This window comes from Euprymna scolopes, chromosome 19 (genome assembly GCF_053919585.1).
Source record: "Euprymna scolopes isolate OS-2025 chromosome 19, ASM5391958v1, whole genome shotgun sequence".
Classification (NCBI taxonomy): Eukaryota; Metazoa; Mollusca; class Cephalopoda; order Sepiida; family Sepiolidae; genus Euprymna; species Euprymna scolopes.
The window spans coordinates 114,204,999-114,231,828 of record NC_136500.1 but is presented as its reverse complement, the minus strand read 5'-3'; the positions used below and the strand labels follow the sequence as shown (position 1 = coordinate 114,231,828).

The following is a 26,830-nucleotide window of genomic DNA, read 5'->3' as shown; positions in this document are numbered from 1 at the left end:
TATGGCTGATCACACATGGAGAAAAAAGGGAAACCATGTAATTTTATGGAAAGAAATAAAAATTATACACAGAGGAACGGTGGAGAGTAAGACAATTCAAAGCAGCAGCACATTTGCTGGCCAATGATCACCTACTAAGCAGACCTAGTATAGAGTTTAATACAATATAGGAACCAGTAATTATAATAGACTAGCGGGGGGCGGGGTTACCCGGCGTTGCCCGGGTGTTTGGAGGTGTGTGTGGTTTTGGGTAAATCAAAACTCCGGGGGGGGGGGGGTTAAAATAAAATAAAAAAAGTTTTGGTAGGTAGATCAAACCTGAACCCTTGAGGCAAAGTTGGAAATTAAAGTGTGAAAAAAAAAAAAAAAAAGAAAAAAAAAGTGCGACGTTAACTATTGGGCCACCGCAAAATACTAACAGAAGCACGTTTGAATTTATTTAATTATTTAGAATTGGCAGTTGCACGTTTTAATGACTTAATGAGGTCAACTTTGACTGCGGGGTAGTATTTCATTTACTGCGGGAATGCTTTTTTTATTTTTATTTTCCCAAGATGTTGGGCGGGGACCAGCTCCGCATAAAAAGGGGATTGTCCAAATTGAATAGCAATTGTCTGATATAAGGAAAATATTTCCACATTGATCAAATCTGATTGCTTTCGGACATTTCTGGCGATCGCGACTGGAAAAATACTGCCAGAATTAGTGTTGCTTTTATTATACGAAAAAGATTAATCCACATGCGGCAAGCAAAAAATGTTGAATATTTATCTTTTCAAAGTTGAGCAAATTAAATAGACGGGCGACCTCTGTTGTTAACTCGTAGATATTATGATTTATATGTGATATAAAAAGTTTTAAGAAGTTGTGAGCCGACCGACCGCTTCTCGGAAAAAAGCCTTTCTTGGACATACACAAAAAGCGAACATACATACACACATTTTCGCTTTTATATATATAGACTAGCGAGGGGTACCTGGCGTTGCCCGGGTGTTTGGAGGCGTGTGTGGTTTTGGGTAAATCAAAACTCCGGGGGGGGGGGGGTTAAAATAAAAACAAATGTTTTGGTAGGTAAGTATGAGGATCGAACCCGAACCGTTGAGGCAAAGTTGGAAATTAAAGTGTGAAAAAAAAAAGAGTGTGACGGTTTTAACCATTGGGCCACCGCGAGATGCTACCGGAAAGATGTTTGAATTTATTTAATTACTTGGATTTAGCAGGTGCACGTTTTAATGACTTAATGAGGTCAAGTTTGACTGCGGGATAGTATTTTATTTACTGCGGGAATGCTTTTTTTATTTTTATTTTCCCAAGACCTTGGGGGTAGGGGGGACCAGCTCCCTTTGTCCAAATTGAATAGCAATTGTTTGATATATGGAAAATATTTTCACATTGATCAAAGCTGATTGCTTTCAGACATTTCCGCCGATAGACGGAAAATGACGCCAGAATTAGTGTCGCTTTTATTATAGGAAAAAGATTAATCCACATGCGGTGAGTGACAAATGTTGAATATTTATCTTCCCGAAGTCGAGAAAATTAAATAGACAGGCGAGCTCCGTTGTTAACTCTGAGATATTATGAAAAAAGCACCACCTATTCAAAAACAAACAAACAAAAAAAGCTTAATCTTGACTTATTTTTTTTATATTTCAGTTATTGTTTGGTTGGATAACAGAAAATATTAACCCAGAAAGGGAATTTTTTTTTTTTTTTTTTTTTTACAAGGAAGTGGGGGATAAGGGTTATTGTGTGTACAGTAATCAATGGTATATCGTAGTAACCGCTAGTAATGGAGATCTGATAAAGTGTTTTACTTAAGGGGACGGTTCAACAAGAACTTGTTTATGTTGGACTTGAAGACATCCAAGTTGTAGTCAGGTGGAAAACAGACAAATGGTAGAGAGTTCCACAGGCGTGCACTTCTAAGAAAAAAGTTTTGTTCATGGAATCTACATTTTGATTTAGGCACAGAAAAGAGTGGGGAAAATTACTGACAGTGGTTTCAGCTAGATGGGTGTTTTTTGGTGAAAGATTGGCGAGGGTGGGAACAAGAGAATACTAAAAATATTGAAACACTTATATCTAAATGTTATTTTTATATATCTAAAATTTTGAATAATGATTAAAAAAAAAAAAAAAGGTTCCAGAACTTCTGTACTTTGGATTGAAGATGGAGATTCTAAATCAGCAGCTAATTTGGCTCTAAGATCAACTTTTTAACTAAAATGCCATAAACACATACATACAGACAACTTTGCTTTATATATACACACACACACACATCTAAACATTTCAAGACAAACAGAATGTGTGTTCAAACAATGCAAAAAATACCACTAGACATAATTAGTAGGCATTTTGTAAGCAGCAAGCGCCTTTCACAATGACAATACATCTGATTTCTTGGCAGACCTTCAAGTAACCAATTTTCCATTACGTAGGTGTTGGTGCCAACATTGTGTAACCCCCACAAGGCCAAAGTGGTCAGCAGGAAGTTGGAAACTACTGTAAAGGCATTCAGCAGCAGAAGTTACCAAAACACAGAGAAAGATGGTAATGGTGGGAGTGTATTCTTGGATAGAAAGCAAAGAGTTTGGAGAAATCAATAAACCAATTTTGGACTGATCCTCTCAATTCAAAAAGAGAGAAAGAGATGAAGACACACAGAGAAGAGAGGACAGAGAGGGGTGAGAGAGGAAACGGAGAGAGAATAGGAGACAGAAAGAAAGAAATAAAGGAGAAGAGATGAATAGACAAAGAGAGGAGGAGAGCGGAGGAGGACGACGAGGGCAGATGAGGAGAGGAGGAGGGCAGACGGGGAGAGGAGGAGAAGAAATGGGGAGAAGAGACGAGGAGAAGAAGAGAGACGAAAAGACAAAGGGAGACGAAAAGACAAAGGGAGACGAAAAGAGAAGTTAAAAGGGAAAGAGAGAGAAGGGAAAGAGCCTGTGAGAAATCTATTCCATCGTTGATAGCACCAAGTCAAATCAAAACTTTTTTTGAAGATTTTTATATCAAATTAAAGTTATTTTCAAACAATAGAAGAAACAGCTATTGTTAAGGTGTCAATTCCATTTGAGTATTGATAATCATTTTTCACACTTAAGCGCAACAGACTGACTCTAGTAGACGTTCTTGCATAGATAAAGATACATCCAACTTTCATATTTCAAATGTGTTGAGGGTTCAACATAAATATTTTTTCAAACATAAACTTGACACATCAATGGACAAAACCTCTTCAAATTTTGGCAAGTCAGACGGGTGGAGTTGTCTTCATGACATGTTAGGACTCCTCTCATAAAATAGAGATTCAATTGGTTGCGTGAATTTGTAATGTAAATAAGTTCTGTATTTGACATTTTTAATATGGTTGCCAATCATCCGAATTGTACATTTACCTAGATTTATTTGAAAAAACACTAGCAATATAGGATTCGGCTATGTTTTACTGTCCACAGTGCTTCGAAAAAAAAAAAAAAAAAAAAAAAAAAAAGAATAACAAAAAAATCAAATACATAATAAATAAATGTTACCAAAGGCAAGATAAGTTACTATTCTTCCTAACTGGGTAGGTTTTTTTTAGTGTTTTTAGTTAATGTAAAATGTTTATTTGGCTTGAAAAACAAGCGTTTTCAAAGGGTGCATGACCACAAGAAAAAATGGCTGCATAATAAATACATTGTGGCCACTTTTTCTTGTGGTTGCATACCCTTTGAACTTGATTGTTTTTCGAGCCAATAAAGCATTTTACATTTTAGTAAAAACACTAAAAACCTACCTAGTTGGGTAAAAGAGTAACTTATCTTGCTTTTGGTCACATTTTTAGTTATATATTTGATTTTTTTTACCACTTTTTCAAAAGACTATGGGCAGTAAAACATACCCTAGGATTCATAGTTGCAATTTTTGTTACAGTTCCACTAAAGAAGAATTTCATTTTTAAAAATTTAGAGTTTGATTTATACATTAAATATACAAGATGAAAATCGTTTGCTTTTTAAGTAAAAGGTTGAGATTTTGTAACTTTAGTTCATCACAAATATGGCATATGGCCACAGAGATATAAGGGACAACTGCAAACTAAGGGTCATATCCTTAAGGATATCATAAGTGGAGAGTTGTACAGCAAGATGTCTTAACATTACATTTAAATTTCTGCCTATTATTGGAGTCCAAGAAACAGGGAAGGAATTGCAAAGGCTAGAAGAAAGAAGCTAGAAAGCTTTCTAGCATCTGGAGATCTCTACAGTAAAGAGTGGGATTTAGCTAATTGTCAGATCTGTTGAGTGTATTTATGGTGAGAACGTATCAGAAACACAAATTCGTCTGAGCACATTTCATTGAAGTACTTGTAAAATAAGTACAGGGATGCAACATTGTGCTGATAGGACAGGGATTAGAGCTTGGTAGACAGTGTGGAACCTTTTAGATAGGATACTTTTTTGAACCCTGCCGGCAGGAGACAAGTGGTTTGTGCACCAGCCTAGATACGACAACAATTTGTGGTGGATGGGTGGATGATGGTCTTATAGAGATACTGGATATTGGCAAGTAAGTTTTCTAGCACTATAGAGGGATCTATTTTCCTTGCAGCAGCTTTGGCATTATCTTCTTTGTATTTGTTCCAATTCATGTTATCTGTGAATGTTAGGTCAAGGAGTTTGAATGTTGTACTGTCTGGCAGTGTGCTATTAGCCATAGTAATCAGTGTGGATTGAAACAGTATCTTACAACTGTTGAAAAATAAATGAAAAAAATAGAACTTTGTGATCATTAATCCATGCGAGTGGTCTCGCCTGAAGATTCTCCCAGCCATTGAAGTGGCTTCAGTCCGGAAGATGTACGACTACCATTACTGTATATACATATAGTGAATAGGAACATAAATAAAATATATTCTCTCCATATCCGTTATTGAAGTCCATTATTTACATGTCCATATTGTTATTTATATATATTTAACAGTTCTTCATTTTTCAATTAACACTGGTAGCAAAACAAAGCTATGGCTTCTGAATTCATTTTAATACCCATTTTGATAAAGACAAATACAGCATGTGGAAGAAATGGCCATATTGCTGGACAAAATGAAACGTACCCCAATAGTGTTTCTTTCTTTATAAGGAAAATCCAGAAAAGAGTATTTTGGAGTTAGAGGTGACTAAACCCTGAAGATGGAATGACAAGATTATACGAAAAACTTGACACCTTATTTTTAGAAGGTATAAACCAGCTGGCAATTTTGGCTTACAAAGACTTTTGAAGGGTATCAGAGACAGCCTGACACACCAGTAGAAGATTTTCTTATCAACTTCAGCCGACGTATTGCTCAGTTGAAAAATTTTATCATTCTTCTAGAACCTGTACTCGATTCATGGCATTAAAGAGTGCCACCATCACATCAGAAAATGAACAGCTAGTCAAGGCTACAGTCAGTGAGCTGACAGTGTCTTCAATGTCTGGGCAGCTAAAAAAAAAAATGATTATGCACAGACGGCCTTCTTACAAGTCATCTATGAACTCAACACCTATCATGGTAAAGAAGGCAGATGATATTACCTATACTGAAAAGGAAAATGAATCTAGCAATGGTTTATCTTGGTCACTCTCCACACCAAAGTGAGAGAACACAAGTTATCTTTCCCTGGCCCACACTGTGCTTATGAGTCAACAAAAATGTGACACAAACGCCAACACTATTTGGTCATCCTAGATAGTGGTGCATTTAGTATCATTTGTGGAAAAAATGGCATGAATACTTCCTTTAGACATTAAACGATTCACAGAAAAAGAAAATAATAATAATGAGAGACAAAGCAAGAATGTTTAAATTCGGTGACAGAAACAAGCTGGACTGTCTACAATATCACACAACCATGTGTTATTGCAGCCATAGAAGTCAGCACCATCATTGATGTTGTGGATTCTGACATTCCACTTCTTTTGAGTAAAGACACCTCTAAAAATAAGACAGAAAAAATTAAAATTGCAACCAGATTCCAACAATTTAGTCATCCTAGTAGTAGTAAGAAATTGTATGATTCAGTAAGAAATGCAGAAATGAGACATCCCAAATTTAAAGACCATTTCCAAGCATTTCTAAATTCCTGTGAAGTATGTATCCGATATAAAAAGACTAGATCTATACTTGCTCCCATTAGCATCATATTTTAATGAAACTGTTGCTATGGATATCAAAGAAATCAATGGTAACAAGATGCAACTAGACATAATATTGTCATCAGAATCCCTGGTAAAGAAAATTCTGACATTATCAGTGTCATATTCAAACATTGGAAAGCATATTTTGAGACTGCAGGATCTTAACTGATAATGACACAGGATTTGAGTACTGTTGTGCACACCTCCGTTGCCAAAAGTCCGTGGAATAATGGCTTAAATGAACATCATAATCAAATATTAAGAGAAATGGTAAAAAAGACCCCGGAAGACACAAACTGCAGTTTTTAGACAGCACAAAAATACACTTGACAGTGCTCACATATTCAATCTTAACATGTTTTCAGTAGGAATCCCAACCTACCCTCTGTTTTGAATGACAGACTTCCTGCATTAGCAGTGAGATTGCTGCCAGTAACCTCAATGCCATGCATGCAACTAAGAAAACAATTCATAATGTGTGAGTCTTTGGAAAAATTATAGAAAACTGTTAGAAATTTTACAATTGAAAACAATATTGATAACATCAAGATCTGCAAAACAAACAATTCCTGTCTCTATGATTCTGTACATTCCTCAAACCAAATATTGGATAAGAAACTTTGCATAGAAATGGCCATTTTGAGAGAAATGATTGACAGAAGAGAAATTGCAGAGATCTCTTGAATACCAACTGATGTACAAATTGCTGACTCGTTGACAAAGGAAGTGCCATCATTCAAGATCCTTGGGTTTATATCCAAACCAAAGTAATCATCTGTATAATGTAAATATCCTGACCCCCTTTTTTTTTCTTTTGCAGATTAGGTGAAGCTTAAGTGAAAATAAAAAAGAGGGGAAGAACTGTTAATCCATGCGAGTGATCTCCACTGAAGACTGAGCTGTTGAGGTGGCTTCCGGCTGCAAATTGTACGACTGCCATTATTGTACATACCACACAGCGAATAGGAGCACAAATAAAATATATTCTTTTTGTATCCGTTTTCGAAGTCCATTATTTTATGTGTTTATATTCTTCTTTATACATATTCAACAGTTCTTCATTTGTCAATTATCTGTCATAATAGGATTAAGTGTTATCATCCATTTATGTCTCCATTTAAAAACAGACTGGAGGTCATTGTTTTCAATATGTGCACATTTGCTTACCCACACATTGAGAATAGAGCATGATGTCATCAGCAAATATACCCACTTTCCGCACAATTTCATCAAGGAAGTTGTTTATGAAGATCAGAAACAAAGTTTCTAGGATCGACTCCTGGGGTACACCCACAATAATGTCATGTTGTTTGGATGAACAACGGTCGAGGACAACTTGGATTTTTCTCTTGGGTAGGAAGGATCTGATTATGTTAAATATTCATCCAGTTATACCGTACAAATAAATTTTCATGAATTCGTGCCAGACTCTGTGAAAAGTTTCAGATTTATGAAACGCCTTTGATTTAACTTCACCTGGCTTGTCCAGTTTATGGTATACGCAGTTAGAGATGACCACAGTGGAATGTGCTTGCCTAAATCTATGCTGACAGTCAGAAATGGCAGAGTAATTCACACATGTAGATACATGGGAAATGGAAGAAAGAGCAAGTATCAGTTGAGAAAGAGATACGAAAGTTAATAGCAAGAGAAATAAGAGAGAGGGATTATATAAACTATTTTTGGGCTTTAAAAATAATTTATGCAATGTATTTTCATTTATTTACTGATAGAATTACGTTTACAATATATTGACTTTTGTCCAAGTAAATAAGTAAATGGAAAGTTTAAAGAAAATAATGCAGCTATGTGTTAAAATGTTTTTGACTTCTAATGATGAGGGTATGACTCCAATGATTTTGACGACCGTTTTTATAACCACAGTTAAAACAATCAACCAATCAGAAGCTTAAAAAGTTATTATAAAAAATGTTGAATTTTGGATTCAATCAGTTCGCCATCGGCCTCGAAACGACTGAATCGTGACTGCATTGATTCTTCACCACCATTTTGTTACTAGGAATTACTCAACACTCAAAATGCAGGACTGCATTGATTATTTGCCGCCATCTTTGTGACTAAGAACTACTCAACACTCAAGATCGTGAGAGCACTGATTCTTCGCCGATTTGATTTACTGCTGCCATCTTTGTTCAACATAATGTCTCAACACTTAACGTAATGTTTACAATATAATTATTTTTTCTTTTAAAATAATATTTTTTCAAAATCGTTTTAATTTTCTTTTACTTTATTGTTGGTGAGCTGGGGGTACCTGGCCTTGCTCGATCATAAAATATGCTTAAATATATTTTAATTCATGTAGATTTTGTATTTATTATTAAAAAGAACCAATTCACTATTGAATATAATATTGTAATTAATATATAGTACTGATTTACAAAATTAAAAAAAAAAAATGACTTAGGTGCCATCAGCTAGAATCCAAACCAAAACATTAAGCGCTTCAGCCATGTTCCGTACTGTTTGAGCTATTGATAGATAGATAAGAAATATTTAAAATTAAACCACTTCAAGCTATGAATGAATTTGTGTTAGGCACACAATAGAAATATGTTGGCAAGTTGAAATAGACATTTTACATTTCAACTTGCCGACATATTTCTGTATATGTTATTCACCAACCCAAACATGACTAGCCTGGGTGCCTGGCATTGCCCGGGTGTTTGGCGGTGTGTGTTGAGCAAAAAAAATGAAAAAAAAAAAAAGTAGTAGTAGGCAGGCAGGCAGGCTGGAATCCATGACGGGAAGATGGAAAAGAATGTGGAAAAAAAAAAAAAAAAAAAAAAAAAAAATCACCAAACCAGAAGTGGCGAAGGTTATAATTAAGGCTAGTCAATCAAAAAGAGGGGGATGACTTTTGAAAATATCGGTGAAAAAAGCGACCCCTTCTTGTAGAAAAGTGCCCAGTTGAGGGTGAAGGAATAAATGTTTTTTCCCAATTTTTCGATATTTGTCATCCGAAGGGGCGAGCTTCAAAACGATGCCAATCTTGTGAAAATCTGTCACTTCTGTCACAAGTTTTAGGCAGACATACATACATTTAAACAGACAGGTGAGATTTATATTATTAGACTAGCGATGGGGGGGGGGTATAGCCGGCGTTGCCCGGGGTGTTTGAAGGTGTGTGTGGTTTTGGGTAAATAAAAACTCTGAGGGGGGGGGGGGATAAAATTTTTAAAAAAGTTTCGGTAGGTGAGTATGAGGATCGAACCCTTGAGGTGAAGTTGGAAATTAAAGTGTGAAAAAAAGCCCATGACGTTAACCATTGGGCCACTGCACGATACTTAACGGAAACACGTTTGAATTTATTTAATTACTTAGATTTTGCAGGTGCACATTTTAATGACTTAATGAGGTCAACTTTGATTGCGGGATAGTATTTCATTTACTGTGGGAACGCTTTTTTTAAATTTTTATTTTCCCAAGATGTTGGGGGGGGGGGACGACCAGCTCCCTTTGTCCAAATTGAATAGCAATTGTTTGATATAAGGAAAATATTTCCACATTGATCAAATCTGATTGCTTTCAGACATTTCCGCCGATAGACGGAAAAAATATCACCAGAATTAGTGTCGCTTTTATTATAGGAAAAAGACTAATCCACATGCGGCGAGCAACAAATGTTGAATATTTATCTTCTCGAAGTCGAGCAAATTAAATAGACAGGTGAGCTCCATTGTTAACTCGGAGATATTATAATTTCTATGTGATATAAAAAGTTTTAAGAAGTTGTGAGCCGACCGACCGCTTCTCTGAAAAAAGCCTTTCTCAGACATACACAAAAAGCGAACATACATGCACACATTTTCGCTTTTATATTATAGATTACTATTTCATATTAATTTTAATGTTATTGTTATGTGACTAGCAGTTTTAGGTTTATCGGTTAAATATTTTACAGACACGTTTTATTTACATAGATTTCAAGAAATATTCAATAAAAAAAAAAACAGAAAAGCACTGTATGTATCAAAGTTACGTATAATCGAAAAACAGATGTTATCTAATAATTTTTAATACAGAGATTACCTACTTACAAGCATTGTTAATGAACAGTCACTTTTTTCTATCAGTTAAAATAGTTGATTTCAATATAATTAAAAACAACTATTTGCCTAGTTGTAATTCAAATTAAGGTTAATCCAGTATTTAAAAAAAAACTCAAAATTTAACTTTGGACATAAAATTTCCATTTGCCTTGTGTTTCATTGGACTATTATCCTCTTCAGTGTGGCTATTCATTTACCTAATGTTTTTCATGTACTTCAATCTGACAAAATGGTAATTTGGATGTAAAATTGAGAAACACTTGTACATGATGTGAATCTATATAATTATAAAACTCTGAACCTTGCACCCTTGCTTACATCTTGTCTTCCATGATTCCATCTTTTAAAAAAGGGATGACAGGTAAATTTATGATTATAAAACTCTGTGGACCATCTGACCGTGCTTGCTAAAATCTTATCTTCCATTATCCGGCAATTCCATCTTTTAAAAATGGGATGACATGTGAATTTTTTATATATAATAGCAATTATAGACAAGACAAAGCCATATATTGGTATAGACAGATTTATTTCTCGACGTAATAAGGAAATAGTAATTGGGAGAGGTGTTGTATATATATATATATATATGTGTGTGTGTGTGCGTATGAACATGGCTCAGAGGCTAAGGAATTAGGGTGTAGAGTTGTATGTTTTGTTTTTGATTCTAGCTGATGGCATCAAAGTCATATATATATATATATATATATGATTTTCAGAATGTGAGAGATTGTATATAATAAATTCCACAGCCAAACAATGTCGCAGCCCACAAGAGCCATGACAGTCAACGAACCGGAAGTCCAAGACTCGAGTTTTGCCCTCATTTGGGCTCATCAGTTAGACATATCCGAGTGCTTGCCCCGCATGCATGAGGCTCGGGTTTCAAATCGAATTCGGATATGTCTAACTGATGAGCCCAAATGAGGGCGAAACTCGAGTCTTGGACTTTCGGTTCGTTGACTGTCATGGCTCTTGTGGGCTGCGACGTTGTTTGGCTGTGGAATTTATTATATATATATATATATACGATAGCGTGTGTTATTTTCTGTGTCACGCTTACATCTGGGTCGTTTAATTGTATGTACTTCCATTTCTTGTCAAATAATTTTACCAAGAATTCTTCATGTTTTGGTTTCGGCTTCGATTATGGCTGAAGGAACTCAAGTTATATATATTTTTTTCATAAGTTTTTATTTCAGTTTTGATTCAAGCTAATGCACCCAAGCCATATGGATATATTTTTTTTTATTTTTGAAATCGCAACTTTATAATATATAAAATCGATAGAACATTAACTCTATAATAATATATATGAAATCTGCAAGATTAAAATATTATATTTAAGCGTACTTTACGACTGGGTTTTGTCAGGTGTCCCTGCTAGCTTAGATAAATACTTTTGCAGTTTTAACAAAAAAGCTACAATAATATGGGAGGGTCTCCATTCACACTGAACATCTACAGAAGGAGTCCCCTGTGGAATTTCAACAGGTCCTGCTAGTTTATATATATTTTTTAGTTTTGATCTCACTACTATATATTAGGTTCATTATAATAATTGATAACGAATTGTCTGTATAATAATAATACGTAATCTGTATGGATTAATCTATCATATTTAAATGTATCTTATGACTGAGCAATGCAGAGCAGACTGCTAGTAAGTTTATAAATCCAAATACAATGCTCTATTTTATCTATCTTCTCTCCATTGGGTTAGACACAAGGTCAAGTGTTTTGATGAAGCCGTTTCTGCGAAATGAACTGCATTTGAACTTGGCACACCATGTTCTCAGTCAATGTCATTAACCACTTAGCACCACCCCAACTGAATCTAAATACAATGCTTCATAAGACCGTTCATTGATAAATTGAAAAATTAAAAATAAATGAAACAAATCTACCAAAAATCAAAAAGTCAAACAACTGCTGGTAACTTCTTTATATTGAAACAGTTGCAAACATGAAATTTTTTTTAAAGTCACATGATTGAGGAAGTTTTTAAATTCGTTGAACACTTCTTTAACATTTCTTTGTTATCCAAAATCTTGGGCAATGGCAGGTAGCCCTGCTAGTTTAGACTAATTTAAAAAAAAAAAAAAATGTTTGACAAAATTAAGGAATGGTAACTTCAAATATTTATGAAAGGTATGCAATTGTCCAGGGAATCAACTGTCCAACATGCACACTCCATTGATACAATCATCTTGTTTACAAATATCTATCCAGCTTTCGCTTCCATTTGCTCTAGCACTTTCAGATTTTTTGCTAGTCATCTCCAAGGAATTATTGTTGATACTTTATCATTGCGATAGAATTGCTATTTTTACTAAAAAAATTCAGGAATTTTTTTTTTTTTTCCCCCTATCTAAAAAGAATATTTTTGTTTGGATGAATTTGCAGAGAAAAAGGTAATTTAACAAAATTAAACTTATCTTGCCTTTCAGATAAATACGGATATTCAGTTATAGTCAACTAACATATTTCCTAATTTTCGGCATGGCTGCTACTGGAAGTGGTGACAAAGAAAATCAGTTCTTCACTTTTTTTCTGTCACACCTATATCTCCCCTGTGCATGTACCCTTTTTTATTACGTTTTTCCGATCATTCTTTTTTTTTATTATTAAAAAAAATTCATATTTATCAGTTAATAATTTATTATTTATCCAATACATAATATTCCCAAAATAATTTTTCAAGATTTTTAAGTGTTTTACATAAGAAAAAAAAAATTTATTGTATATTTTTCAATAATGTCCTTTTCTCATTTTATTTTGATAAATCACTTCACTATAGAAATACTGAAGAACAATAAAAGTGAAGGAACTGATTTGCCATGTCACCACTTCCGGTAGCAGCCACACTGGAAGTTAGGAAGTACGTTAGCTGACTATAACCAGATATTATATCACAAAAACATCTTCAATCATTGATACAAGATTTATGCAATTTGTAACTCTTCAGCAAAATTGAAAATTTTGTTTTTTTAAATTGTGCCTTCATTAAAATTAATTGAAATCCTTCACATAAGAACTTACCCGACTGGGGTCTGCAGGATTGTCTTCAAGATGTACAACTGGACCTGGATGGGTTTTTCGTGATCTGGGGTGAAAAAAAAAAGTATAGCTTTAATACAACGGCCCAATATTGTTTGCAGATACAATGAATTAGAAACAATTTGTGTGGTTTTGAAGTAAATAAGTTTGTGCTTTAGAATTGAATAAGATTGTTTTTTGTTTTTTTTCCCCCCCCGATTTCCTAATACACCAACCTCAGTGGGTCATTTAATGCTGACAAAGTTTTATAATCAATTTGCACAATTTCCTTATGCAACAACATGGAAGTTAAACAGTGTTAAAAAACTTGTAGTTACATTTAGCTATGATATCATTGTTCACTTAATCATGTTTCTTTTTAAAGAGAAATGAATTATTTTTTGTGATTATATTTTGTTAAAAAGCCCATTAAAGTTGTTTACTTGATAAGATAGTTTTTGTGCTATTTGAAAATTTACAGAGTTCAGCAATAAGTTTCACTGTAAAATTTTCTTCGCATGTAAACAGCACAATTGTGGTAAAACACCCGTTCTTGTCAGATTACTAAAGTTAAATGAATGACAGTGACCATTTAGGATTTTTTTTTTCGATGGATAACAAATTTTAGTTAGTACTTGAGTGTTTAATGGGTCATTAATTTTTTTTAATGTAGTAATCTGAATTTTCATATATCTTATTTGAAAAATTCACTTTAATAGCAATGATAATCATGTTGACACATTGGTTTTTGTTAGCTCACCAAAGTTAAAAGACATTTAACGTGGCCAGTACGAAATGAATAAGTTTTTGAGAATATCAAGCACTGTATGTGGAAGAAGAGAAAAACAAGCCGAGCATGTGGAGTCCTCTTCCAGGAGTGAAAAATTTACTTTCATTATGACTAGGGCCATGCCAACAGATTATTATTTTCATTATTTTGACTCTCGGGTATATATCATTTAATATCTTATATGTTTTTAGATACAGTGACATAGTTCTTGATTGATTAACTATGTCTGTGTCGAATATAAACTCAAGAGTCAAAATAATGAAAAGAATATTCTCTTGTCATAGCCCTAACCATGACTAATATTTGTGCAAGTGTAGTTATTGAGAAAAGTGCGAATTGACAAACGATTTTGGAACAATTTTACCCCTACAATACCCCCAAGGACAGGAAGCAACTAGAGTTATCCTGGAAAATCTGTTCTGGCAAAAATTTACTTTCACCATGATTAATGTTTGTGTAAAATTTTTTAAAAATTCAAGACGTGGTTGTTGAGAAAAGTGCAAACAAACGAACGAGAGTGAATTATTAAGTCCAATCCTTCTTTTGTCTGGGAACCAAAATTACACAACACTAAATATGTCTTTTGCAAATACTTTCATATAATTTGTTAATTCATATGTGTTGACTATGGAATAACAGATCGTTGGTGTGGAAGTTCTGTACTCAAACTGGCCAAGCTCTTCAGAGAAAGTGTGTAATTCATTTTTTTTTATCTTCAGTAAAACTGCATTATTTTAAGATGTCTTCATATTTCTAAGATTATTTGCGCCACACTTCAGTTTGATATTGCATTTTAGATCACTAAATGTACAGAATGAATGGGCATCACAGTTTCTAATCTTTTAGGAAAAGTTTTGTTTCCCTACAAAATAATCCCCGACTTACAGGTCACTAATATAAAGAGCATAGTTCTTCATTTACAGATTTGTCCAAGTATCTTTATGTTATGGCTTGCAATAAGCCACAAAGAAAACAGAACAATGGAATAGAGTTTAAACAATGTATTATTGGAACAACAACGTAAAAAGGTTACAACTGAAAAGAGTAGTTAACGTCACCGAGCAGGCGAAGGTCGCTTTGGTGTTTAATCCACACCTGGGATCAAAAGGTCTTATGGTTTATATAATGGATAGAACAGTCCATTTGGATGGTGATTACCCCACAACACCCCCCTCCTAAGCTGATTTCCGCGGTTGTGAAAATTAGTATTTCTTCCTTTTGGGGCAGACCACCAAGGGGTCTGTGCGCGTACTCTTTCTGCCGGAGCATCTTGGTTCTGACATTCCTTTTGGAGGGTCTATATCAAAACAGTCATACACAGTTTCAATCGCCTCACTGCCGTCCTGCGGTGGTTCTTCTTGATCCTTGTAGAAGCATTTCCTGATTTGGTTCAGGTGCATCTTATGTTGGAACTTTGCGCCTTGAATGATGTATGTAACATGGCCGATTCTTCGTAAGATCGTGCCCTGTTCCCAAAAAGAAACGTTATTTCTAAAATGTCTAAAATACACATTATCTCCACTGTTAAACTGTTTCGTTGGCATTGTAGAGGTTCTGTTGTGTACTATGTGTTTGGGTAGCAGTTTATCAAATACGGATTTTATTTTCCGTCCAAACATGATTTCTGCTGGGGATCCAGCATCTGGTTTGTTCAGATTTCTCAGGATTCTGTAAACCTGCAGAAATTGCTGAAGGATCTTTTCTGTCGGTATACCGGACGCCTTTTTTAATGCCTTTTTAAGCGTATCGACGAACCGTTCGGGCTGGCCGTTGCTTCTGGCGTGGTACTTGGGTGTCATAATATGTTTGACTTGATACGTCTCACAAAATTCTCTGAACTCTGTCGAGGTGAACTGTGTAGCGTTGTCGCTAACCAGACAGTCTACAACCTCAAACCGAGCAAACAATTCCAATAAAAAATTTGTTGTTGCCGTGGTCGTTTTTTTTTTCATCTTAGTACCTCTGGCCATTTAGAGTAAGAGTCAACTACTATCAGGTAGTAAAAATCCTCCACAAGTCCCGCATAATCAATGTAGATCCTCGACCATGGCCTTAGGCCAAGGTTTATATGTTATCGGTGGTGCTTTTGCAGCCAAAGGACAGCTTTTGTAGCTGTTCACCATGTCGGTAATATCTTGGTCCATAGCTGGCCAATAAACAAAACTTCTCATTAGGCTTTTCATTCTGTTTATTCCTGGATGCCCCATGTGAAAATCCCTGAAAATTCTTTTTTGAAGGGTTTGGGGGATGACAACCCTTTCACTGTTTAACAGTATTTCGTCGCAACCAGAAAAAATGTCTGAACTGGTGTCACCTAGTACTAATTTCTGATTTGTGATTTGAATGAAATTGTCATTTAGGGATTCTGACTTAATTTCCTGAAGTGTGACCGGCAGTTCGCGGATAATATTGTTTATCATGGTTTTTACATCACTATTAATACGTAGTGTCGTGGTTACTGAATCTTCAAGAGGTTTCATTTTGGCAGGAATCAGTCTCGATAGACCGTCTGCATGGGCTAGTTGTTTTGAGGGGAGAAATTGAGTTGTAAAATTATAGTTCAGCAGAATAGTTCCCCATCTTAATAGTTGGTTCGCAGTGAATGTTGGAAGTCCTTTTTTTGATCCAAAAATGGATATCAACGGCTTATGGTCGGTTTGTAGAAAAAAATGTCTTCCATACAAGAACTAGTGGAATTTTGAAATTGCAAATATAATTCTTAGGGCCTCTTTCTCAATATGAGAATAATTCTTTTCCCCTGGCAAGAGAGTCCGTGATGTGAAAGCAATAGGCTGTTTCAAGCAATCTGGCATTCGCTGTAGCATGTATGCCCCAACACCATATTGACTAGCATCGCTAGCTACTATTATGTCCAACTGCGGGTTGAAATAGTTTTGATGTCAGGATTCTTTTTATTTCTTGGAATGATGTCTGACAATCTTCTGTCCACTCCCAAGCCTTATCCTTTTTCAGCAATTCATTAAGTGGTGCGCGCAATTTGTGCATATTTAGGATGAACTCCTGGTAATAATTTGCCAAACCTAAAAAACTCTGCAATCGAGTTATGTTTACTGGTGCTGGCATTTCTTTAATAGCGGTCGCCCTATCTGGGTCTGGGCGTCTGCCATCTTTATTGATTACTAGCTGTACCCTGCCACGCGTTGCTGTGACTCAAATTGGCGTAATGGAAAAAGTTCCAAAATGAGAAAAAGCATGTGTCTTATAGGTTTAATTTTCCATTTTGCATGGGTACACAGTTTTTGTTGTTCCATTTTCTTAGCTGATATAGAGATTTTCCGGTTTGGTGACTCTTGAATACGTAAGATAAATTGTCCATGTGAAAAAACAGTCAGTGTATAACTGTAAGGCCCACAATTGTAAAGATTGTTCCCTGTGCTTTGTTGATGGTTATTGCAAATGACAATAAAATTGGAAAGTTCAATTTCCTAAAGTGTAATGATGTATCCGGTGGAATCATAGGAATGCATGGAATGAAGATATATTCATCTGTGAAAGGTCCTGTTAAGATTGTTGTTTCTATGATATTGTTTGTTAATTTTTTTTTTACTGCAAGCTATGTGCCATTGCAAAGCTTGGATTGGTTTATATTTCACAACATGATAATTAGTACACCAAATTTCAGTTGCAATACATGCGGTGGCATCCCTGGCAAATATAACTGTTGGATAATTAACCACTTTATCTGCTTTCACAACAGTGTCGATTGATTTGTATTTGACTACCTCACTTGGAATTTTACATTTAATTATAGCGTTAAGTTCATGGGCATCTTTGTATTGACCTGCAAGAATAGCTCATTCACTCAGTCAAATGGAATTCTTATATTTTGAATATCTGCAAAAACCTTTTAAACTAACTATTCTTTTGATGAAATAAAATTACAGAAATTACAGAAGTTAAAAATCAAAGAATTTTGCCCTTAACTCTGATCAGCTGGCACTTTTTTGTACCCAATTTCCCACAAGTGATGCAAAAGTTTTTGTGCGGATCGAACAGTCTGCAACTGTACATGCATATTTTGAGTTAAGTTTAATAACTTCACATGGAACAAAAAAGTAGAGTATTTGAGGCAAGCATTTATTTCATCTGCTGGTGTTGATTGAAGAATAACAGGTAACATTTGTCTGAAATCTCCTGCAAGCAATATTACTGCATTCCCAAATGGTCTGACATTGCCACGCAAATCTTGCAAGGATCGACCAAGAGCCTCAAGTGATTTTTTGCGTACCATTGTGCATTCATCCTAAACAATAAGTTTGCATTTCTGCAATATTTTTCCCCATATTGGATGTTTTGGAGATGTCGAAGATGAGATTTTTTAAAAGTTGAATGTTTTAAAGTAGAATAAATAATTCTTCTACTTGGCAGCAAGGTCACAGGTATTCCTCATGCAGCAAGGGCTAAGGCTATGTCATTTTGTTACCAAATGGCTGCCAAAATCAATTTAATTAGAAAGGTTTTACCAGTTACTTCTGGTGCTGTTCAAGGTAGCAGTAATTTCCAAATAACTTCTATTCTCACAGTCAGTAAATTAGGTGACTAAAATAGGATTTATCCATGTTTTGACAATGCCTTATTCACTGTAATTAATTTAGGAGACTAAAATAGGATGAGGGATTAGAGATGGACAGATAGAGAGGAAGATATATAGATAGAAAAGAGAAAGTGAGAGGAAAATAGAGAAAGAGAAGGAGATAGAGAGATAAAGGGATTGATAGATAGACAGAGAGAGGGGGAGAGTTAGAAACAGAGGGATGAGACAGAGGAAAGGAGAGAAATAGAGGGAGTTAGAGAGAGAAAGGGGCTCAAAGAGAGATGGAGAGGGTAATATAGAGAGAAAGATAGATTGAGAGAGGGAAAGGGAGAGATGGATAGAGAGAGATATTAAGAGGGGGAGAGAAACAGAAGGTGAACTAAACTTCACCGTTTGTTTCCTCGTTCAGTAGAGAAGAAATCTTTCGAGAATGAGGCAATTTTAATGTTTTGTTATTATCCAGAGTACCCCCTTTTTTTTGGGGGGGGGGGCTAGATTTTCCTCACATTAGAAACCGACCAGGTTATCTGTACTTTCACTTAACAAATTAATAAAAGAAAAACATTGTAAAATTTGAATTTAACATGAAAATACTATTTTAAAAAATAGCACGATAACATAAATGCATAAGTGCCACTTTAGGTACTCCTTGGGCGTTGAGTTCCATGGCGACCAGCATAATTATTTAATGGTCGCTCCCTTAGCCCCCCCCCCAGCAAGGCTAATGCATGCGCACGTAACATTTTTTTTTTATTTACTGACGTTGGCTTAGTAACTAAACGATTTATTGATAATTTCGTAACCCTTAAATGCATGCCGGAAGATTTAAATTGGTTCATTATTGTTGTAATGAAAAAAAAAAAAAAGTTTCATTCAACACAAAACCAAAAACACATATTAATGATAAATGACTTATTATTGTATTCATTGAAATTTACTAATTTTTAAATAAAAAAGTAAAAAAAAAAAGTTAATAAAAAATAGTTGCTTATGCGCGCATAAAAAACTTTTTTTTTTTTTTTTTAGATTAGGTCCACCTTGAGATCACCCCCCCCCAACCTCCAAATCTTAAGAACAGCTTCCGGAATAAACACCACTTTTGGAGGGGGGGGGGGCTATTTGCAAAATTTAACTGATATTTGTTGTCAGCATGCCCACCGAAAATACTATTAAAAAAAAAAAAGGAGGGGTTCAGTGCCCGTGGCAGAGAAGTAGATTTATTTATCGGGTTTGTATTACTGTACACATAGATTCGAAAAAGTTGTCAAAAAACAAATATATAACAAATGAATGTTATCAAAGGCAAGATAAGTTACTTTTCTACCAAACTGGATATATTTTTCGTGTTTTTATTCAATGTAACATGTTTATTCAGCTCGAAAACCATACAGTGTTTACCGATGTATTGGAACATTCAAGATGGCGTCTTATTCTCTCTTTAACACGGTAAGTGCGGGATAAGATGTTATAAATAAAAAAACAGATAAAATACTGTTAAAAACTCGCTCAATATATGTTACCGTGACATAGGCAATATATGTTACCGTGACATAGGTTGACATATATTCGGCGGGTTTTTAATAGTATTTTGTATAGTTTTTTTATTTATAACACCTTTTTCCATGATTACGGTGTTAAAGAGGGTGTGAGACGCCATCTTGAATTTCGAATACATCGGTAAACACTGTATGGTTTTCGAGCTGAATAAATATGTTACATTGAATAAAAACACAAAAAATATATCCAGTTTGGCAGAAAAGTAACTTATCTTGCCTTTGATAACATTTATTTGTTATATATTTGTTTTTTGACAACTTTTTCGAATCTATGTGTACAGTAATACAAACCCCAACAATTTGTTCATCCGCGCATGTAAATTAAAAAATATTTGTAGAAGTGAGAAGTTATCAGAAGTTATCAGTAAATGATTTAGTTTTTTTTTTTAAATTTATTTATTTATTTATTTTTTTACATTAGGTCCACCTCCACAAATGTTAAGAACGACTATCAGAATAAACACCATTTTGGGGGGGGGGGGGATATTAAAAAAAAAAAAAAAAGTCGATAAAAGTCATCAAATGTTTGTAAAAGTGAGAAATTATTAATTTAATAATTATTAATAAATGTTTAGTAATATTTTTCGGTGCTAATGCAGAGAGTGAGCCGCGCTATTTTTTAAATCGTGTTTTTCTTTTTATTCCAACCAATTTTATATCGAAAAACAAAATAAAAAACTCAAAAAGCAAGTGGCAAACTTTTTTTGGGGGGGCCTTATATAATAAAGAAAAAAATGTAAATTAAAAAATTTGGAAGATAAACAAATGAATTATGTTTTTTTTTTTTTTTTTAACTTACTAAACAGAAAATGAAATCTTTCGTCAATTCGTGGCTGTGAAATGAATCGAACCGGAAGTTCAGTTTTATCAACAGAACAGATTCACACCACAGTTAAAAAAATATATTTATTTTATTTAATATTTTAATAATTTGCGAGGTAAATTTATTTTAATAACATAAAAACATGCCTCGACTCTAAAGATGGGTTGTCTGAAAATTTCAAATAAATTGGTAACGTAGAAATATGGTTTTATTCGTTTGGAACGAACCAAATTTACATTTTTATATATATATAGATTTGACCCAGGTATTTAATTGTTTGTAAAAAGAACTCGCATTTATCTGCTTTGATCTTAAATTCATAATCTTGTATTCGACTGAATTCTTGTCTGATATGTTTTTCATGTTCCTCCCTGCTTTTGCTCGCTATGATAATGTCGTCAAGATATGCGATTGCGGTGTCCAAGCCGGACAGCTAAGTATCCATTACTTGCTGGAATATTGCGCGTGTCACTTTGACACCAAACGCGAGTCTTTCGTATTTGTACAAACCCCGATGAGTGTTAATACAGAAGAGGTTAGCGCTTTTGTCGTTTACCGGAATCTGTAGGTAAGGGTCGCTTAGGTCGATCTTAGAAAAAAACTTGCAGCCATTTAATTTTGTGAACACTTCTTCTGGACTAGGTAATGGATAGTGAAAATCTTCTAAGGACCCGTTGAGTCTGGTCGCGAAGTCGGCGCAAACGCGAATTTCCACGGACCTTTTCTTTATGTAAACTGCCAGAGCAGCCCATTCACTATATTCAATTTTAGCTAGTATACCGATGCTTTCTAATCGGTCTAGTTCCAATTTATTTTGTTCAGGGAAGTGATTACGGGACATTACGTTTCTTTTTAAACACCGGTTGTGTACCAGGTTTCAACTTAAAATCTGCGGTCATTTTTGTACATCTCCCCAGGCCAGGAGTAAATAAGTTTGTGAATTCTTTCTGCTGGGTGGATATCTATTTTCTTGCAGAATGTGGATATAGGAAGATTAGAGACGAAACTCCTCCATGCTGTCAGAACCGAACAGGTTCTCACTATCTTTTAGCACATGCAATCTTATTTTTTTTTGTTTTACCCCGTAAAGTGAAACTTGTAATTAATTCACCTTCAAAATGAATTTTTGTACCATTAACAGCCGTCGCCATTCTGTTAGTTTTTAACAGAGTTGACTTTCGTAATATTTTCCACATTGAGATTTATTATTGAAAGATCCAATCCACTGTCTAATTGGAATTTAAGAGCCTTGCCAAAAATGTTAACTGTTACATATTTGCGTAGATTTTCATCTACGACGTCCTTAATTCTGATTTGACACACACAGCTTCTATTCTGAGTTTTCCTACAGTATGAACTTTTATGATCGATCTTATTGCATAAATGGCATCTTTTTCTTAAAAATGGGCAATCCCTTACCCAATGTATTCCACCACATCTGAAACAAGCGCTCAGTGCTTTTAGTTTTTCTGAGTTTCGGTGGTTAGTGTCTGTGTGCCATTTTGACAGGTTTTTCTTAGTTACTTTTTTATATTCGCGATGCCTGCTTCGATATTTCTTGCATCTTTTTTATAATTTCTACTTTTTGACAATCCTCAGTCAATTTTTGAAGTGTTAAGTTCGGTTCATTTTCTAATTTTGTAAGGACTCTGCGCCTGATTTCCGCATCTTTTCCAGAGGTTAACTCTTGCGCAAACACAAGACATTTAAAATTGTCTGCTGTTAGTTCAGACAACTTAAAGTCATCATAGTGTTTTTTCACTACAGCTGCGTAGGCGGCAAAATCGTCATTATCGTCTTTTACAACATTCAAACATCTCCAACGCTTATTGAAAAGAGACGTTTTCAGCAAGAAAAGTTCTGTTTACAAATTTACTGTCTCATTGAATGATAAATCTGTTTTCCCAGGCAAGATGTAATCCACGAATTTATCATGCTCAGCAGTTTCCAATTTTTGTAGTAGAAGTCTGGTTTTCTTTTGATCAGACCAGTTGCTGCAGTCAATATTAAAAAAATCTTCATAGCACCGAAAATACGCTGCAAATGATTTTTCCTCTTCCTTATATCTAAAATTGTCTATCGCAGTCCATATTGTATTTTGAGAAAATACTGAATTGCTTTTCGCATTCGCATTATTCTTAATTTCTGTAAGCAATTCCTCTGTTCGTAATTGACGTTCGGCTAACTGTTTTTGAACTTCCTTTTGCTGTTCCTCGGTTCATATTTGACATTCAGTCCAGTGTTTTTCGGATTGTGACTGACGCTTTGCGGCATCGATATGCAACTTGGTCAAATGTTCCAACGCTACTTTCAATTTGTCCATTTTGCTTTGTCAGCATTAGCAATTTCAAAATATTCGCTGAATTTTACAAAACCGTTTTATTCTTTCTCATTTCTTCCTCCAGACAATAAAACAGAAAAAAAAAAAATATAAAAAGTTCATTGTCTAAAGAAAAAAAAAAAAAATCAAGTGTATATTTTTCTCCAGAGAAAAAAAAATAACGCCCGATTTTAGCTGCAAAAACCACAAGTGACAAATTCTTTTTCCAAAAGTATAAAAATACCTTTATAAGTCGCGACAAACCTTTTTCTTTTTGCAAAAGTACAGCGCTATCTTTGAAAACTTTTTTCTTTTTAACTCTTTTTTTTCCGTAATGATCTGCGTTTTTTTTTTTTTTTTTTAGTTACCGTGAACCTTTCAGTTGCAAGTGTTATGTTAGACATTTCCTTAGGCTTAATAACATTTGAGTCAGACGTTGTTAGTATTTTTAGAATACTATTTCGACGCGAGTATTTTTTTTCAATGTTGTTACTGGTTTCGATTTTAGTATGCTCCTTGAATCCAATGTTGTCAGTGTTTAGTTTTTTAGAACACTGTTTTTAAACGTGAGTACGTTCTCCGAATCTAATGTCGCCAATGTTATGGCTTGCAATAAGCCACAAAGAAAACAGAACAGCGGAATAGAGTTTAAACAATGCATTACTGGAACAACAACGTAAAAAGGTTACAACTGAAGAGTAATAAACGTTACTGAGCAGGCGAGGGTCGATCTGGTGTTTAATCCACACCTGGGATCAAAAGGTCTATGGTTTATGTAATGGATAGAACAGTCCATTTGGAGGGCAATTCCCCCACAACACTTTATAAGAACTGTCTGTCAGTCATGCTTAAGTGTGAAATCACATTTTCATTGCTAAATGCACAAATCGAATAAATGCATCTTAATATCTGTTCTTGTTTAAAATCTTTTACTGTAGGTTATTAGTGCCATCCGTATTATCACAGACATATACCGTGCTGAAACCTCATCACCAGGGAGGTGACAGTGGCTAAGTGGTTAACAATGGGGACTGGCAACCTGGGTGTATCAACTTAGAATTCAGTTTGTTCAACAAAAACACTTTCACTTTGAAATGTTGGCAACCTTCATGTAAACCCCCCCCCCCCGTAGGTATCTAATGTCTAACTAGAAAGATATTGGGGAAACAATAATCATCTGATTCATACGAAATCGAAATGAATGAATAATGCTCAGGAAACACCACCACTATTGCAAAATTGGGATTCAAGATTAAGGTTCCCAGAGAAAGGCCCAAGAAGATGAAGGAAACAGAAGTGGTTAGATACCCTATACATCGATCTGAGCGATTTCCATTAGAAAGAAAACAACAAAAATAAACAAAAAAACAAAGATACACTGATAAGTGTGTCAGGATGAACTGTTTGATTGGTTAAAAGTTGTGGAGATCATGCCACTAAATGAACTGCTACGGTTATTGCTCTACTTGTCTTCCAAAGAAAAGTTCAGGAAATCTTTGGACAACTTAAAAAATCATACTGATGCTATTTGGATGCAGTTGAAGTAGGTTACGGAAGAAAAGACTGCTGATGTCAGTATAATACTTGGATTATTATTAACACAGTGTGATAACTAAGTTAAAATCTTTAGATAAGAATATAGCTCATAATCAGGAGTCTGTTGATGTCCAAATCAAAGAAATACCCATAATTACAGTTTTGACCATCTATAATATAAATCTCACCTGTCTGTTTAAATGTATGGATGCATGTCTTTGTTTATATTTCTGCCTAAAACTTTCGACAGAGGCGACGGATTTTCATGAGATCAATATGGTTTTGAAGCTCAACCCTTCGGATGACAAATATTGAAAAATTGGTTAAAAACATTAATTCCTTCACCCTCAACTGGGCACTTTCTACAGGGAGGGATCGCTTTTTTGCCGATATTTCTGAAAGTCATCCCTCATTTCGATTGACTAACCTTAATTTAAACCTACGTCAATTCTGGTTTAGTGATCAGCGCAATAGCAAAAACGTCACTTTTTTTTTTTTCACGTTCTTTTCCTCCTTTGCGGTACAGGTTTGAGTTTGCCTGCCTATTACCACTTTTTTTTTTTTTTTTTTTTGCTCAATACACACCTCCAAACATATTCCCATCATGGTAAAGAGTCTGAAACGTTCAGGCCACTATAACTCCTTAGATCCAGATTCTTCCTGCTCCGTATCAAGGTGTATACTTTCCTTTTCTGAAAGCTTTTTTTAGTTTTAACTGCCAGGTTCTTTGAAAGAGGTTCGAGAATTGAAAATCTGGGTGATAAACTCCAAATGAAATTGAAGTATGAATTTGGGTGAATCAGGTAGTCATGCGATATACAATCAAATAGACAATGCGGACACAAACAACATGATCTTGACCGTTTTATATGATTTGCAGGTCGATATACAAAGTTTTGAAAACTTTTGCTGAATTTTTGTAACTTCAAATTGCTTATTTTTTTTTTTTTTAATGCATAGTGATATCAATCAGATTTTTTTTTTTTTTTTGAAAACACTGCGAATTTTATCTTGACTTGCAATATTTGAATGGATTGATGTTTGATAGCCGACTGTGAAGAGCAACGGTTAGAAATGCTATTATGAGAAATTATTGAATACAGAGTTTTCATGGGACCGAGAAAAATCTAGAACCCGCAGAAGCAGTATCTTGTCCAGCTATAAGAAATGAGAAAGAAATGACATGGGAGGCTGCAAGATGAAAAAGAGCATGATTGCAGAACCTTCAGGCAGTTTTACAGAAATGTTGAAGGCTACAAATGAAACGGCCAGTGAGATGATCAGACTTAACAAATCAGATCATAAAAGAGGATATTTTGAAAGATTCGAATCATAGTAAAATTATGAATCGTTATAGGAGTAAAGGTGAAGCTTTAGATGGAGGTAATTACAGAGACTTTACGTTGGTGGATCAGGTCCTGAAAGTGTTTGAGAGAATAATGGAACAGTGACCAAGTCAGATAAGCTTGAATGAAATGCAATTTGATTTTATACCTCGGCAAAGTCCCAATGACTCTATATTTCTCATCAGACAAATGCATAGAACCTTGTAAGAACCACCTGTATTTTGCTTCTGTTGATTTGGAGAAAACTTGAGAGAATGCCAAGAGATATTTCATGGTGGGCTTTGCATAAATTAGGAGCAAACAAGTGGTTAGTGAAGGTCGTCAAAGCAATGTACAGAAATGCATAAAATCATGCGAGGATAAATACATTTAATGGCAGCTTTAATGACTTTAATATTAAAGTCAAAGTGCATTAGTGTTCTGTACCAAGTCTGCTCCTTTTTCATTTATGTTTTAGAAGTTTTGTCCAGGTAGTTTCATACAGTTTGTCTGAAAGAGATACTGTATGCTGAGGATTTAGTACTTGTTCATAGGAACTTTACTTGTTAAGTTACAGATTTGGAAATATGCTAGCAAAAGTAAAGGTCTGACAGTGAATGTTAATAAGACTAAAATAATAATCAG

General features: G+C 34.8%; 1 protein-coding gene across 8 annotated transcripts in view; it reads right to left on the bottom strand.

Annotated features, from left to right (window-relative positions):
• LOC145239883 (syntaxin-binding protein 5-like) overlaps positions 1-26,830 on the bottom strand; it is a 678,091-nt gene that overhangs the window by 294,754 nt on the left and 356,507 nt on the right. For all 8 annotated transcript variants that reach the window (XM_080103493.1, XM_080103494.1, XM_080103495.1 and 5 more), the window contains exon 6: positions 13,284-13,347. In XM_080103493.1, coding sequence (XP_079959619.1) covers positions 13,284-13,347 — 64 coding nt within the window. The remainder of the gene's footprint in view (positions 1-13,283; positions 13,348-26,830) is intronic.